The sequence below is a fragment of the Triturus cristatus genome, chromosome 12 (assembly GCF_964204655.1).
Source record: "Triturus cristatus chromosome 12, aTriCri1.1, whole genome shotgun sequence".
Lineage (NCBI taxonomy): Eukaryota > Metazoa > Chordata > Amphibia > Caudata > Salamandridae > Triturus > Triturus cristatus.
The window spans coordinates 293,158,658-293,176,419 of record NC_140595.1 but is presented as its reverse complement, the minus strand read 5'-3'; the positions used below and the strand labels follow the sequence as shown (position 1 = coordinate 293,176,419).

The following is a 17,762-nucleotide window of genomic DNA, read 5'->3' as shown; positions in this document are numbered from 1 at the left end:
ACTGTGACTATTTTTGACTTACATGTTTTTTTGGGGGGGGGGGGTTCACACAAAGAAAGAGGATGTAGTATTCTCTTATGCTCCTTATATAGGGGTCTACTCTATGGTTGTCATGTGATACCCACTAAGATTTATGGGTATTGTAGTATATATTTGTGTTTTTACTTTTCTGGTTTGCAGCTGAGAATTTTCAGTAAAGAAATTGAGAAGCATAATCCTCGCCTCGTGTCCTTAATAGAATTGAAAATTCTTGTCACGAATGTTCGCAAATTTTGAATTGCTGACTTAGAATTCAGAAACCAGTTTCAAGTCCTGAAGTTTGCTCATCATCCTGTGATTCTTGGCAAATAACTTAATCTCCCTATAAACAATGAGTAGTGACATTGTGTAATGTAATTAAAAATTTGCGAACATACGTGACAAGAATTTTCAATTCTATTAAGGACAAGGAGGCGAGGATTATGCTTTCTCATTTCTTTACTAGAAATGCTCAACAGCCAATAAAAACACAGTATATGCAATAAAAAACTACAATACCCAGAAATACCAGGGTATGACGTGTATAAGCATAGAGTCTGCAGTATAAAAGGACATATAGCAAGAACAACGTCCTCTTTCTTTGGTGAGGAGTACAGTTCAAAATAACAGGAAACAGTTCAAGAATTACGATGACCAAAAGGAGGAATCAATCATCAGCAACCGCAGAAGTCCATAAAGAAAACATGCAGCACTGGAAGGCCGCCGGACACTGGGAGTAGAAGGCGAACAGATGCAGAAGAAACCAGAAGAAGCCGTAACCTCATCACTTCGGGTCAGGACCTGAAAAGATACAGACTGCCGTAAAAAACATCCCATATAATAAAATATATAAAAGGGGGGGAAAAATATCAGAGAACCATGACTTATCAGAAGAAACATACAATGCATATGCAAGAACATCAGTATAAATGCAAAACAAATACATCAGAAAAAACATAATGGGTGGGATAATCCTCGCCTCCTTGTCCTTAATAGAATTGAAAATTCTTGTCACGTATGTTCGCAAATTTTTTATTCTATGTCAGGACAGGAGGTTCCGATTATGCTTGTTCAAAGCTTATCCACCACTACTGAGGCCACCTGATCAATAGGTTTATAATAGAAAGATTTAAACATGGAATCAGAGGACCAATCTGCGGCCTTCATAATGTCAGACAAAGTAACACCCATTGAAAAAGCTTTAGAAGCCATTGCTCCCCGTGCCGAATGAGCACCAAAAATAGACACATCAATGCCGGCCTCAGACATAAGCCAGCGAACCCAACAAGCTAAAGTAGCCGGGGTCACAGGGCGAAAGGGCTTCTGCAAAGCAATCAACAGTTGACCCTGCAAATCTGTACGTAAAGAAGCAGTACATACCTCGTAATCCTTAACGCATTGGACCACACAAAGGTTGGGACGGTGAGGAAAAGAAGGATAGGAGATCAGAGAAGTATTTGTTTTAGTACGACGAGATAGTCGAAAAGTGACACCCTCAGGGGTAAAAGAACGACCAGCTAAGTCTAGTGCTCGAACGTCAGACACCCGTCTGCAAGAAACTAGACATAGCAACATTGTCAGCTTGGCCGACAACTGTTTGCGGGAAAGCAAGGAGTTGGAAGGCCAGGAGTCTAAAAACTTCAGGACAATAGATACATCCCATAAAGTCGTGTACTTAGGACAAGGAGGAGTCGTCAAACGTATACCCTTGAGCAATTTAGTAATCAAAGGGTGTTCACCTACAAGTTTCCCATCAAGAGGACTATGGCCTGCTGAAATAGCAGAACGGAAATTGTTAACCGTCCGATAAGCTAAGCCTGAAGAAGCAAGAGACGCTAAAAAATTAATAACTAAAGAGACATCCGCAGAAACGGGATCAGCTTCCCGTTGAACACACCAATCACACCATCGTTTCCAAGAACCTGAGTAACGTTTGTGAGTGTTGGGTGCCCAAGAGTCACTGATGAATTTGCAAGCGTCGCGTGAAAGGCCTGGGACCGACCAACGGTCCCCGAAAGTCGCCAAGCCAGAAGGCGGAGAGAGCCTGACTGGATCAGGGGATGCGGATTCCCGAGAGGGTCCAGCAAAAGATTCCATTTCTGGGGAAGAAGGATCGGCACCGCACAAGACATTTCCAGGAGAACTGGGAACCAAGGCTGAGCCCTCCATAGAGGAGCTATCAGAATTAGCTCTGAATGATAACGCCTTGTGCGAGCCAGGACTCTCGGAATCATCATGAACGGAGGAAAGGCGTAACATAGAAGGGCAGGCCAGATTTGGAGAAATGCGTCTGTGGCCAGGGCTTCCGGATCCGGTCTCCAGCTGAAGAACCGGGGAAGCTGCGTGTTGAGGCGAGAGGCAAACAGGTCGATCTGACTCTGCCCCCAAAACCGACGGAGGGAGCGAAAGATTCGAGGATGAAGTCTCCAATCGCTGAAATCCCGAAGGTGGCGCGAATGCCAATTCGCAATCTGATTGTTGCGGCCCGGAAGATACTCGGCAATAACTGTGATCTTCTTTTGTAGACAAAAATGCCAAAAATCTTTGGCGATCTCTGCCAAGATCTTGGACCTCGTGCCGGCCAACTTGTTGACATAACGCACCGCGGACACATTGTCCATGCGGAGAAGAATGCAACAATTGGACCGAAGAGGCGTGAAGCAACGAATCGCAAAGGATCCCGCCAGGAGTTCTAGACAGTTGATGTGGAGAGACAACTCCTGAGGGGACCAACGACCCCCCGTTGAAATGGGACCGCACCGGGCTCCCCAGCCCCACAGGCTGGCATCGGACTCTATTACCATTTCCGGGGAGGAACCGAACAGGGCTCGTCCATTCCAGGCCTCCATGTGGTCCAGCCACCACTGCATCTCGCACCTCGCCTCCTCTGAAAGAGGAATCTGATCTGAATAGCGAAGACCCTGCTGAAGATGACGGATCTTCAACCGTTGTAATGCCCTGTAATGCAGAGGACCCGGGAAAATCGCCTGAATTGAAGACGCCAAAAGACCGACTACACGAGCTATGGATCTCAATGATACAATCCGTTTGGAGATAATCGAAACCAACTCCCGTTTGATGTAACGAATCTTCTGAGTGGGTAAAAGAAGCTGACAGGTCAGAGAATTGATCTGGAAGCCTAGAAAGTCCATCACCTGAGAAGGAAGGAGGACAGATTTCTGCGGGTTCACAAGAAATCCCAGAGATTGTAAAAGATCGATCGTCCACTCGAGATGCAAGATCAATGTGTGAGGACAATCTGCCATGATCAGAATGTCGTCCAAATAAACGATCATGCGGAGACCCCGAGCACGTAAGTGTTCTACCACTGGCTTCAGAAGCTTGGTGAAGCACCAGGGCGCCGACGATAGGCCGAAGGGGAGGACTTGGTATTCGAACCAATTCACTTGCCACTGGAACTGGAGAAATCGCCGATGTGGCCCGAAGATTGGGATTGACAAATAGGCGTCTTTGAGATCTAGACGAACCATCCAATCTCCCGCTCGGAGAAGATCTCGCAAAAGATGGATGCCTTCCATCTTGAAATGGCGGTAAACCACTCCGCTGTTGAACTCTTTGAGATTGAGGACCAGGCGGGAACCGCCCCCTCGTTTCTGAACCAGAAACACCGAACTGACAAACCCTCTTGGATGGCGGGTAGTAGGAAGAATAGCTCCCTTCGCAAGAAGGGAGACGATTTCCGATGAAATGATCTCCTGATCCTGTAGAGAGAACACCAACGGGGTGGGAAGGAGGAATTGATGTTTGGGCTGGTAAAATTCTATCTTGTAACCCTGAACACTGTCGAGAACCCATGCATCGTTGGAGATTAACTGCCAATTGTGGAGAAAAAATTGGAGTCTTCCCCCCAAAACCACCTCGGAAAAAGGAATCAGCCTCACCTGAATTGTTGGAGTCGTGATGACCCCCTTGTTGTCCTCCGAAGTGACCTTTCCGGAACTGTCCCCTCCCGTTGCGGGAGGGATAGAAGTTAGAACGGGTGGTGAAGCCGGTATCCTGTCCACCTCCGCTGTGGGACTGAAAACCCCGTTGAGAGTTCTGCTGTGTTCCTCGGCCGAACTAACGTCCCCTAAGACGTCCGGCCTTTGCAAAAACCGGCCGAAACGCCCGCTGTAGCGAGGCTTGGGCCTTGTCAAGGCCGCTGAAAGTGGCCACAAAATTCGAAAGTTCTTTAAGGAACGGCTGACCAAATAAGAGCCCCTGAGCCAAGGGACCGGCCTCAGAAGTGGAAAGCTCCGCAAGCCTGGGATCCAGTCGAAGAAGAATGGAGCGACGTCTTTCACATGAAAGCGCACAATTGGCATTGCCCAATTGACAGATGGCTCTCTGAGCCCATTCAATGAGTTCGTCAGGGTTAACGAGTGCAGAAGACTCTTTAGCCAGAACGCCCAAATCTAAAATTTTAGTGAGAGGGCCCAATAAATCCAATAATTTATCCTGGCAAGAACGCCATGATCTGTCCAGACCTTTTTTAGGGTCTCTAGCGTACTTTTTAAGGTAGGTAACCATGGTCGGATCAACCTCCGGGGTCTCGGCCAGATGGTCCGCCAAATATGGACGAGGGCACTCGGATCTCAGACGTGCCCGGACGTCCTTATCAAAAGGCTGGCGAATGTGGGATTGCACATAATCTGCCACCGCTGGGGAAGGCAACCAAGAGGAAGAATGGGGATGCAAAATTTCTGACGGTTCAAAAGTTAGAATGGGAGGATTGGAAGGAGCGTCCACGAAATGCTCCTTGCGAGCCTTTTTTCGAGGAGGAGGTTCAAATTCTGAAGAAGAAGAATGCGCATCATCTGCATCAGGGTCATGAAGAGAAGAAAACGAGGTCCCAGCCGACCCCCTAGTGGAAGCCGTGTCTGAAGACAGTGTCTTTGCCAATCTCTGAAAATCTGACTTATGAGGATTAACAGGGGACTTTGACGCACGGGCAGGAGGTAACCAACCCTGTTGTTGTGCATAAAGAGATAAATGATGCTTCAGAGGATTAATAGCGCGCACAAGCGCTTTATTCACAGAATGTTGCACCCCTTGATCCAGTGCTTCTACCAAATCCTGCTCCAAAGAGCCAGAAGGATCCTCCTCATAATAATATTCCTCCTCAAAATACTCTTCCATGTTGACACAAAAGTGCAACAAAATTCAATGCCCACAGGAGAAATAACAATCAATAGTGGCCAAAGGCACAATGCAGGGGGAGTGGAAAAACCCCATAGCAAGCCAAAGTGTAGATTAAAAAATCTAAACACTTAATAATAAATTTAAAATGTGGAGGGAGGGCTTGCTGGCAGAAAAACTAGCACTCTAGGCAAAGCCTATGCGTAATTTTACTACCCAGAAGGTTTAAAACAGCAACTGGGCGTAATGAGGGGCAAATACCAAGGCTGTGGGCTCTTAGCGCTAGGAGCGTGCAGTCTGACAGGAGAAAAACACCTGATGTAATCAACAAATATGGCCGCCGCGCATGCGCGGTAACGACCGCCTGGTATTTGAAATATGCGGAGCACTCGCAGCGATAGCGCGAGCCTCCAAGCCCCTGTCTCCCTCTCCACAGGAAACGCGGGCGCGAAGCGCCCGACAGGAAGGTGAACCACACGCTCCCTGCACGGAACAAGCGCAGCGAGCGATAAAGGAAAACAACGCGAATGTTACTATGGCAACATCAAAACAAACGCGCATTAGCGCTACATTACAACCGTAAAGTAATACTAAGCAATATTAAACATGCCACACAATACACTGCATAAACGGTTGAAAAATACGAAAGAAGGACTTAACTGGCTGCGGAGCAGCAAAGAAAGAGGACGTTGTTCTTGCTATATGTCCTTTTATACTGCAGACTCTATGGTTATACACGTCATACCCTGGTGTTTCTGGGTATTGTAGTTTTTTATTGCATATACTGTGTTTTTATTGGCTGCTGAGCATTTCTAGTAAAGAAATGAGAAAGCATAATCGGAGCCTCCTGTCCTGACATAGAATTGGTGCTCATGTAAAGCACTCCAGTACCTTCAGGTATTTGTCACAATCTTTTCTTACAGGTGTATTGGCTTATACAGTTTCGCCCATTATGCTGACTTGTCATGCATTGATGAAATTCATACATATGACTCTCTTCCTGGAAGTGAGCATGCTACATTCTACTTACAGGTGTGTGTGACCTATTTCCATAAAGCAGAAGTTATTTCTTGAAGATGGTAAAAAAAAAATCTCCCAGGTACTTCTGCGATCCATTTCCTGTTACACCTGACCCGTTTGGTGTTACGCGTTTTTCAGGTTTTTGCACCCATGCATATTTCTCCCTCTTATCAAAGTTGAAATGTTGGCATGTCTTGCTACTCGCCCAAGAGCCTGGGAAACTTGAGAACTCTGTGCGCTGCAACATGCAAGCGCTAATTGCAAGCAGCACTGACGCTAGACAATAGTGCAAAAACTTGCTAAAAAGTAACTGGTGACTTTTCGACCTGCTTATTTTCCATTTTAAAGCTAGGGGAAATGGGTGTACAAAATAATGCGGGGAAAAGTGCAACTAGTCTTATTTTAGTTTCCATGTACAGAGATGTATTATTGTAGTCCTTCTTCAGTTTTCATATCCGAGGGAGGTTGACATCGAACTCCTCCGGTTTCTATTCTATGTTTAAAGGCTGCCGCTGTCAGGATTGTCCTGTTTCTATTCCCGTTGTCCGTGAACTGATCGGTTAAGGATAGCGGCTGAGACCTGATGTTCGGGCAAGTTTGTCCTCTGCATATTCAACTTGCTCCATCCGGAAGGAGGTGCAGCAGCCCCACTTGCAGTGAGCGAGTCGGTCGTTGAGCATGCTAGCGGCCATGGAAGCCAAGCGGCAAAAGGTAATGAGAGCGATAGCTAAAAGATGAGGGGTATTAGAGTGGATTGCCACTGTTACTTGTGGTGTTGTTCCCCGTGTGTAGGTGCTCCTTGGGGTTCACTGTATGGGGGAAATTACATTGGTTTTGGAACAGTGTGTTGCCTTAGTCTAATCCTGGAATACATTTCGTGCTGTTAAAGAACTGACGTAAGCAGGATACACATTCGTACAAGCGGGATTCATTAAATTCGTTGTTAAATTCCCAAGTTGAAAGCAACAAAATATTCCACGTCTGCAGTACTTTTCAAAATTGTTTGCAGACATTCCTAGGTTTTGCAGAAATATTGTCTGCATATTTTTCCCCAGAAGCTGTGTTTTTTTTGGTTTTGTAACATTTTCGTGTTTTTAAAGTTGGTGGATGTGCTGTATTTTATGACAAGGAATGGGGAAGAAACAATACTGGGAAGAAAGTGGTTTTAATGAGGAAAGCCAAACGACATGTCCTGTAATGCAAATGTTATTGGCAACAAAAGTGACAATTCAAAATTTGCGAACATGAGTGACAAGAATTTTCAATTCTATTAAGGACACAGAGGCGAGGATTAAAAATTTGCAAACATTCGTGACAAGAATTTTCAATTCTATTAAGGACAAGGAGGCGAGGATTATGCTTTCTCATTTCTTTAATAGAAATGCCCAGCAGCCAATCAAAACAGTTTATAAAACGAAAAAACTACAGTACCCATGAGTACCCGGGTACCACGTGACAACCATAGAGTCTCTCCTATAAAAGGCACAACAGTAGATAGTACGTCCTCTTTCTTTGGTGAGGAGCAGTTCAAATGAAACATGAAATCCAATGGAAAAAGAAGCAAGCCAGGAACCAAGTCAATCAGCCACAGTCGGTGATCATCCTGACGTTAGAAACACAGCAAACGCCGAACAGAGGCAGGCAGCAGATGATCCAAGCGGAGTAAACAGGATAAACAGTAGAAATCACTATTTCGGGTCAGAACCTGAAAAGAAAAGTATAGCCGTAATACTCATCCAATAAAGAGAGTGAAGGCAATAAAAGGGAAGGGTAAACATGGAGAAATACAATGCATTGTCATAAATCAAATGCCACTGTGACAATGATAAACATGATAATCAGACATGAATTTGGGTGGGATAATCCTCGCCTCCTTGTCCTTAATAGAATTGAAAATTCTTGTCACGAATGTTTGCAAATTTTTAATTCTATGTCAGGACAGGAGGCTCCGATTATGCTTGTTCAAAGCTGATCCACCACAACAGAAGCAATATGTTCAATAGGCTTGTAATAAAACGTTTTGAACATAGAATCAGAAGACCAATCTGCGGTTTTCATGATGTCCAGTAATGAAACACCCATCGAGAACGCTTTAGAGGCCATGGCCCCGCGAGCCGAGTGAGCACCAAAAATGGAAACATCAATTCCAGCCTCAGATAAGAGCCATCTAACCCAGCGAGCTAATGTAGCAGGAGTAACAGGACGAAAAGGTTTTTGCAAGGCAATAAGTAGTTGACCCTGTGTATCAGAACGTAAAGGTGCAGTACATACCTCGTAATCCTTGACACATTGAACAACGCAAAGGTTGGGATGATGAGGAAAGGAAGGATAAATAACCGAAGAGGTAGCAGTCTTGGTGCGTTTAGAGATTAGAAAAGTGACACCCTCAGGTGTAAATCTTCGACCTGCCAAGTCTAACGCCCGCACGTCAGACACTCGTTTACAAGAAACGAGACATAACAGCATAGTCAATTTAGCAGAGAGCTGTTTACGAGAAAGTAATGAATTAGGAGGCCAAGCCTCCAAAAATCTCAAAACAATGGAGACATCCCAAAGCGAGACATATTTAGGGCACGGAGGGTTCGCTAGACGAATGCCCTTAAGCAACTTGGAAATTAAAGGATGTTCACCCGCCGGTTTGCCATTAATGGGAACATGGGCGGCAGAGATGGCGGAGCGGAAGTTGTTGACCGTACGATAGGCCAGACCAGAAGAAGCGAGAGAAGCTAGAAAATTAATAATCAGAGCCACATCCGCTGAAGCGGGATCAACTTCCCGCTGAACACACCAGTCACACCAACGCTTCCATGAGGCTCTATATCTTTTGTGAGTACTGGGAGACCAGGCGTCACTGATGAATTTGGAAGCGTCGCATGAAAGGCCTGGGAGCGACCAGCGATCCCCGAAATTCGGCACGCCAACAGTAGGAGATTGCCGGATAGAACCAGGGGATGCGGATCGCCTAGGGGATCCAGCAACAGATTCCACTTCTGGGGAAGAAGGAACGGAACCGCACAACACATCTCCAGAAGGTCCGGGAACCATGGTTGAGCTCTCCACAGCGGAACAATGAGAATCAGCTCCGTTTGAAAACGTTTCGAGTAGGCCAGAACCCTGGGAATCAACATGAACGGGGGAAAGGCGTAGCACAGAGTGGACGGCCAAATCTGAAGAAATGCATCTGTGGCCAGGGCTTTCGGGTCCGGCCTCCAGCTGAAGAATAGAGGGAGTTGAGTATTCAGGCGAGATGCAAACAGATCTAGGTGACAATGACCCCAAGTCCGACGGAGAATGCGAAAAATGCGCGGGTGAAGGCGCCAATCGCTGAAGTCGCGAAGATGGCGAGAGTTCCAGTCCGCAATCTGATTGCGGCAACCGGGAAGATATTCGGCAATAACTGTGATCTTCTGTTGAAGACAGAAGTGCCAAAAATCCTTGGCGATCTCCGCCAAAATCTTGGATCGTGTTCCCCCCAACTTGTTGACATACCGGACCGCTGAAACGTTGTCCATGCGGAGAAGAATACAACAATTGGTCTGATGAGGGGAGAAACACCGAATCGCAAAAGACCCCGCTAGAAGTTCTAGGCAATTGATGTGAAGAGACAGTTCCTGGGGAGACCAGCGACCCCCGGTGGAGATTGGTCCGCACCTGGCTCCCCAACCCCAAAGGCTGGCATCCGATTCTATCACCAGATCCGGAGCGGAGCCGAACAGGGCTCGTCCATTCCAGGCCTCCATGTGGTCCAACCACCATTGCATCTCGCTCTTCGCATCCTCGGAAAGAGGAATCAGATCTGAATAGCGAAGACCTTTTTGGAGGTGACAAATCTTCAATCTCTGAAGTGCTCTGTAATGCAGCGGACCTGGGAATATCGCCTGAATGGAGGACGCCAGGAGACCTACTACCCGAGCTAACGACCTCAAGGACACAATCTGTCTGGAAAGAACAGACCTCAATTCTCTCTTGATGTACCGAATCTTTTGGCGTGGTAATAAGAGTTGACAGGATAGGGAGTTCACTTGAAAACCCAGAAATTCGATTACTTGTGTAGGATTCAAGATAGACTTTTGCGGATTGACTAGGAAACCCAGGGATTGTAGAAGGTCGATAGACCATTCCAGATGGGTTAATACTGTGAGGGGTTTGTCCGCCATGAGAAGAATGTCGTCGAGATAGATTATCAGGCGGACACCCCGAGCACGCAGACATTCCACTACCGGCCTCAGAAGTTTCGTGAAGCACCAGGGTGCTGACGAGAGGCCGAATGGGAGAACTGTGTATTCGTACCATATTCCTTGCCAACTGAATTGAAGAAAACGACGATGAGGCTCGTAAATGGGAATGGAAAGATAGGCATCCTTGAGGTCGAGCCGAACCATCCAGTCCCCTTCGCGCAGAAGATCGCGCAAAAGATGGATTCCTTCCATCTTGAAGTGTCTGTAAACTACACCTCCGTTGAAATCCTTCAAGTTGAGGACCAGACGATTGCCACCCCCTTTTTTCTGAACCAGAAAAACATTGCTGATAAACCCGTGAGGGTGGGGGACAGTTGACCTGATTGCCCCTTTGGCGAGAAGGGAGTCTATCTCTGCCAAAATAAACTTTTGGTCCTGAAGAGAAAAATGGAGAGGAGGAGGGGGGAGGGATTGATGTTGGGCCTGATAGAATTCTATTTTGAAACCCTGAACAGTTTGCAGAACCCAAGCATCGTTGGAGATTTGACGCCAGTTCTGGAGAAAAGAACGTATTCTGCCCCCCAGAACCACCTCGGAAAAACAAATCAAACTCACCTGAGGTATTAGAGTCTTGGTAAGCACCTTGGTTGCCACCGGAACGGCCTTTCCGGAATTGACCTCTTCCTTTTCGGGAAGGATAGAAGTTTGAGCGGGTGTTGTACCCGGAGTCCTGACCCCCGCCTCTCTGGGACTGATAACCTCTCTGGGAGGAGTTATTGGAGCCACGGCCGAACGAGCGTCCCCTATGTCGTCCGGCCCTGGCAAAAACCGGACGAAGTGCACGCTTGATAGAAGCTTGCGCCTTGTCCAAACCACTGAAGGTTGCTACAAATTTAGTAAGTTCCTTAAGGAACGGTTGTCCAAATAAAAGACCCTGTGCCACCGGGCCAGACTCGGAAGTTGAGAGTTCCGCCAATTTCGGGTCAATCTTTAGAAGAATAGAGCGGCGACGCTCACTAGAAATGGCACAATTTGCGTTGCCCAACTGGCAAATAGCCCTCTGAGCCCATTCTATGAGTTCATCTGGATCCACAAGAGATTCTGCTTCCTTGGCCTGAAATCCGAGATCAAGGATCTTGGTGAGGGGTCCCATTAAATCCAACATTTTATCTTGGCAGGACCGCCAAGATCTGTCCAGACCCTTTTTAGGGTCCTTAGCAAATTTCTTGAGATAAGAAAGCATCGTGGGGTCAATTTCAGGAGTGTCTGCCAGGTGATCTGCGAGATCCGGGCGAGGGCACTCGGAGCGGAGGCGAGCTCTAACCTCTTTTTCAAAAGGTTGTCGGATGTGCGCCTGGACATACTCAGCTACTGCAGGAGAAGGAAGCCATGAAGATGAATGGGGGTGATATATCTCCGAAGGCTCAAAGGTTAGGACTTGCGGGTGAGTAGGAGCGTCCACATAATGCTCCTTGCGAGCTTTCTTGCGTGGTGGAGGGACATCCTGGTCAGATGAGGAAGAAGGAGGACCGTCAGAATCAGTGTGACAGGCTGCCGAGGTAGAAGCGCCTACCAAAGGACTTGAGGAAGCCTTTTCTGAGGCTAGAGTTTTAGCCAGACGTTTGAAATCCGCCCTGTGTGGATTTATGGGGGATTTGGAAGAGCGAGAAGAAGGTAACCAACCTTGCTGCTTTGCATATTGCGTCAAATGACGCTTCAATGGGTTAATAGCGTGGACCAGGGCTTTGGTAACGGAGTGCTGAACTCCTTGGTCCAATGCTTCAACTAAATCTTGCTCAAGGAAACCTGAGCTTTCCTCTTCGTAAGAGTAATCTTCTTCATCAAAGTACTCCTCCATTTTTCTTAATTTCACTGGAAAAGTGAAAGTAATGCCCACCAAATGACAATTTAATGTCAAGTAATATTACAATGCCAAAGCACAATTCAGGGGGAGTGAAAAACCCCACAGCAAGCCAATTAATGGACAGAAAAAAGGCTGACCAAAAATAAATAATTAAATTAATTGTGGAGGGAGGGCTTGCTGAGTCACTCTAGGCAGAGCCTATGCGTAATTATACAGCCCCAGGCCTTTAACCAGCAAAGGGCGTCGATGGGGCTGAAGAGAAGCTGAGGCAGTGGGCAGCGGTGTGGAGAACAACCGATTCCTGTGCTCCGTGTGAAAACACGGTTTGTAAACAATGAAAATGGCCGCCGCGCATGCGCGGAACGGCCGCCTCAGTTCGTATGCAAATAGAGAAGCACGCGCGTTAGCGCGAGCTTCTCAGCCCCTATTCTCCCACTCAATTCTGGACACCGACGCTCGAGCGAGCGTCACGGTCAAGGGAGGTGAGCCCACGCTCCCTGCATGCGCGCCGCGCGAAGCGGAGTAAACGAAATAAGCGAACCGGGACAGCGCGCAACAATGTAGCAACAGCTAATACAATTCGGAAGCGAGCGCGTCCCAACAGAAGTGCACAGATAATAATGCAACAATGATGGACTTGGTTCCTGGCTTGCTTCTTTTTCCATTGGATTTCATGTTTTCATTTGAACTGCTCCTCACCAAAGAAAGAGGACGTACTATCTACTGTTGTGCCTTTTATAGGAGAGACTCTATGGTTGTCACGTGGTACCCGGGTACTCATGGGTACTGTAGTTTTTTCGTTTTATAAACTGTTTTGATTGGCTGCTGGGCATTTCTATTAAAGAAATGAGAAAGCATAATCGGAGCCTCCTGTCCTGACATAGAATTATGCTTCTCATTTCTTTACTGTAGAGATCTCAGCAGCCAATCAATTAACAGTAAAAGAAATAAACACTACAATACCCACGAACACACACTGGGTATCACATGACAACCATAGAGAATCCCCTATAAGAGATCCATAAGAGAATACCATATCCTCTTTCTTTGTAAACATAACAGTTAAAGTGATGAAAAAACAGACCAACATTGGCGAAGAACGGGGAAAGAAAAAACAAGTCTGTGAACGTAAAACAGCAGTCCGACAGGCTGGAAACAGAAGAGTTGATGCTTGTATCAAGGCAACTGGAAACTGCTGCTTTCCAGAAGACACTTTCAGGAGGAAGACCAACAAGCTCTATTTGGGATCAGATCCTGAAAGGAAAGAGAGAGTCGTAATACACCATTCCCTCATAGAACATATTACAGTAAAAAGGGGGAGGGAAACAACAGGAGCATATACACTGTATAAGATATATATATACAATAAGGCATTAACCATATGTAATACAGAGTTGGGTGGGGTAATCCTCGCCTCCGTGTCATTATTGGAATTGAAAATGTTTGTTACGTATGTTCGCAAATTTTGAATTCTATGTCAGGACAGGAGGCTCCGATTATGCTTTCTCATTTCTTTATTAGAAATGCCCAGCAGCCAATCAAAACCGTTTATGAAACGAAAAAACTACAGTACCCATGAGTACCCGGGTACCACGTGACAACCATAGAGTCTCTCCTATAAAAGGCACAACAGTAGATAGTACGTCCTCTTTCTTTGCTGCTCCGCAGCCAGTTAAGTGCCTTTTTCGTTTTATTAGTGTTACATTGTTGCATTATTATCTGTGCACTTCTGTTGGGACGCGCTCGCTTCTAAATTGTATTAGCTGTTGCTACATTGTTGCGCGCTGTCCCGGTACACTTATTTCCTTTGCTCCGCTTCGCGTGGTGCGCATGCAGGGAGCGTGAGCTCACCTCCCTTGGCCGTGACGCTCGCTCGAGCGTCGGTGTCCGGAATTTAGTGGAGTGGGAGAATAGGGGCTGAGAAGCTCGCGCTAACGCGCGTGCTTCTCTATTTACATACAAACTGAGGCGGCCGTTCCGCGCATGCGCGGCGGCCATTTTCATTGTTTACAAACCGTGTTTTCACACGGAGCACAGGAATCGGTTGTTCTCCACACCGCTGCCCACTGCCTCAGCTTATCTTCAGCCCCATCGACGCCCTTTGCTGGTTAAAGGCCTAGGGCTGTATAATTACGCATAGGCTCTGCCTAGAGTGACTCAGCAAGCCCTCCCTCCACAATTAATTTAATTATTTATTTTGGTCAGCCTTTTTTCTGTCCATTAATTGGCTTGCTGTGGGGTTTTTCACTCCCCCTGAATTGTGCCTTTGGCATTGTAATATTACTTGACATTAAATTGTCATTTGGTGGGCATTACTTTCACTTTTCCAGTGAAATTAAGAAAAATGGAGGAGTACTTTGATGAAGATGATTACTCTTACGAAGAGGAGAGCTCAGGTTTCCTTGAGCAAGATTTAGTCGAAGCATTGGACCAAGGAGTTCAGCACTCCGTTACCAAAGCCCTGGTCCACGCTATTAACCCATTGAAGCGTCATTTGACGCAATATGCCAAACAGCAAGGTTGGTTGCCTTCTTCTCGCTCTTCCAAATCCCCCATAAATCCACACAGGGCGGATTTCAAACGTTTGGCTAAAACTCTAGCCTCAGAAAAGGCTTCCTCAAGTCCTTTGGTAGGCGCTTCTACCTCGGCAGCCTGTCACACTGATTCTGACGGTCCTCCTTCTTCCTCATCTGACCAGGATGTCCCTCCACCACGCAAGAAAGCTCGCAAGGAGCATTATGTGGACGCTCCTACTCACCCGCAAGTCCTAACCTTTGAGCCTTCGGAGATATATCACCCCCATTCATCTTCTTGGCTTCCTTCTCCTGCAGTAGCTGAATATGTCCAGGCGCACATCCGACAACCTTTTGAAAAAGAGGTTAGAGCTCGCCTCCGCTCCGAGTGCCCTCGCCCGGATCTTGCAGATCACCTGGCAGACACTCCTGAAATTGACCCCACGATGCTTTCTTATCTCAAGAAATTTGCTAAGGACCCTAAAAAGGGTCTGGACAGATCTTGGCGGTCCTGCCAAGATAAAATGTTGGATTTAATGGGACCCCTCACCAAGATTCTTGATCTCGGATTTCAGGCCAAGGAAGCAGAATCTCTTGTGGATCCAGATGAACTCATAGAATGGGCTCAGAGGGCTATTTGCCAGTTGGGCAACGCAAATTGTGCCATTTCTAGTGAGCGTCGCCGCTCTATTCTTCTAAAGATTGACCCGAAATTGGCGGAACTCTCCACTTCCGAGTCGGGCCCGGTGGCACAGGGTCTTTTATTTGGCCAACCGTTCCTTAAGGAACTTACTAAATTTGTAGCAACCTTCAGTGGTTTGGACAAGGCGCAAGCTTCTATCAAGCGTGCACTTCGTCCGGTTTTTGCCAGGGCCGGACGACATAGGGGACGCTCGTTCGGCCGTGGCTCCAATAACTCCTCCCAGAGAGGTTATCAGTCCCAGAGAGGCGGGGGTCAGGACTCCGGCTACAACACCCGCTCAAATTTCTATCCTTCCCGAAAAGGAAGAGGTCAATTCCGGAAAGGCCGTTCCGGTGGCAACCAAGGTGCTTACCAAGACTCTAATACCTCAGGTGAGTTTGATTTGTTTTTCCGAGGTGGTTCTGGGGGGCAGAATACGTTCTTTTCTCCAGAACTGGCGTCAAATCTCCAACGATGCTTGGGTTCTGCAAACTGTTCAGGGTTTCAAAATAGAATTCTATCAGGCCCAACATCAATCCCTCCCCCCTCCTCCTCTCCATTTTTCTCTTCAGGACCAAAAGTTTATTTCGGCAGAGATAGACTCCCTTCTCGCCAAAGGGGCAATCAGGTCAACTGTCCCCCACCCTCACGGGTTTATCAGCAATGTTTTTCTGGTTCAGAAAAAAGGGGGTGGCAATCGTCTGGTCCTCAACTTGAAGGATTTCAACGGAGGTGTAGTTTACAGACACTTCAAGATGGAAGGAATCCATCTTTTGCGCGATCTTCTGCGCGAAGGGGACTGGATGGTTCGGCTCGACCTCAAGGATGCCTATCTTTCCATTCCCATTTACGAGCCTCATCGTCGTTTTCTTCAATTCAGTTGGCAAGGAATATGGTACGAATACACAGTTCTCCCATTCGGCCTCTCGTCAGCACCCTGGTGCTTCACGAAACTTCTGAGGCCGGTAGTGGAATGTCTGCGTGCTCGGGGTGTCCGCCTGATAATCTATCTCGACGACATTCTTCTCATGGCGGACAAACCCCTCACAGTATTAACCCATCTGGAATGGTCTATCGACCTTCTACAATCCCTGGGTTTCCTAGTCAATCCGCAAAAGTCTATCTTGAATCCTACTCAAGTAATCGAATTTCTGGGTTTTCAAGTGAACTCCCTATCCTGTCAACTCTTATTACCACACCAAAAGATTCGGTACATCAAGAGAGAATTGAGGTCTGTTCTTTCCAGACAGATTGTGTCCTTGAGGTCGTTAGCGCGGGTAGTAGGTCTCCTGGCGTCCTCCATTCAGGCGATATTCCCAGGGCCACTGCATTACAGAGCACTTCAGAGATTGAAGATTCGTCACCTCCAAAAAGGTCTTCGCTATTCAGATCTGATTCCTCTTTCCGAGGATGCGAAGAGCGAGATGCAATGGTGGTTGGACCACATGGAGGCCTGGAATGGACGAGCCCTGTTCGGCTCCGCTCCGGATCTGGTGATAGAATCGGATGCCAGCCTTTGGGGTTGGGGAGCCAGGTGCGGACCAATCTCCACCGGGGGTCGCTGGTCTCCCCAGGAACTGTCTCTTCACATCAATTGCCTAGAACTTCTAGCGGGGTCTTTTGCGATTCGGTGTTTCTCCCCTCATCAGACCAATTGTTGTATTCTTCTCCGCATGGACAACGTTTCAGCGGTCCGGTATGTCAACAAGTTGGGGGGAACACGATCCAAGATTTTGGCGGAGATCGCCAAGGATTTTTGGCACTTCTGTCTTCAACAGAAGATCACAGTTATTGCCGAATATCTTCCCGGTTGCCGCAATCAGATTGCGGACTGGAACTCTCGCCATCTTCGCGACTTCAGCGATTGGCGCCTTCACCCGCGCATTTTTCGCATTCTCCGTCGGACTTGGGGTCATTGTCACCTAGATCTGTTTGCGTCTCGCCTGAATACTCAACTCCCTCTATTCTTCAGCTGGAGGCCGGACCCGAAAGCCCTGGCCACAGATGCATTTCTTCAGACTTGGCCGTCCACTCTGTGCTACGCCTTTCCCCCGTTCATGTTGATTCCCAGGGTTCTGGCCTACTCGAAACGTTTTCAAACGGAGCTGATTCTCATTGTTCCGCTGTGGAGAGCTCAACCATGGTTCCCGGACCTTCTGGAGATGTGTTGTGCGGTTCCGTTCCTTCTTCCCCAGAAGTGGAATCTGTTGCTGGATCCCCTAGGCGATCCGCATCCCCTGGTTCTATCCGGCAATCTCCTACTGTTGGCGTGCCGAATTTCGGGGATCGCTGGTCGCTCCCAGGCCTTTCATGCGACGCTTCCAAATTCATCAGTGACGCCTGGTCTC

General features: G+C 47.4%; 1 protein-coding gene across 2 annotated transcripts in view; it reads left to right on the top strand.

Annotated features, from left to right (window-relative positions):
- Positions 1-5,963: 5,963 nt before the first annotated feature.
- SETD6 (SET domain containing 6, protein lysine methyltransferase) overlaps positions 5,964-17,762 on the top strand; it is a 134,012-nt gene continuing 122,213 nt past the window's right edge. Inside the window, exon 1 of one of the 2 annotated variants that reach the window (XM_085637396.1) lies at positions 5,964-6,054. Coding sequence is in view for 1 of the 2 variants with exons in the window: in XM_085637394.1 (XP_085493520.1) it covers positions 6,856-6,888 (33 nt within the window). In the remaining variant the exon portion in view is untranslated. Of the gene's footprint in view, positions 6,055-6,634; positions 6,889-17,762 lie in introns of those variants that run through there. The other variant, XM_085637394.1, reaches the window with a different exon arrangement.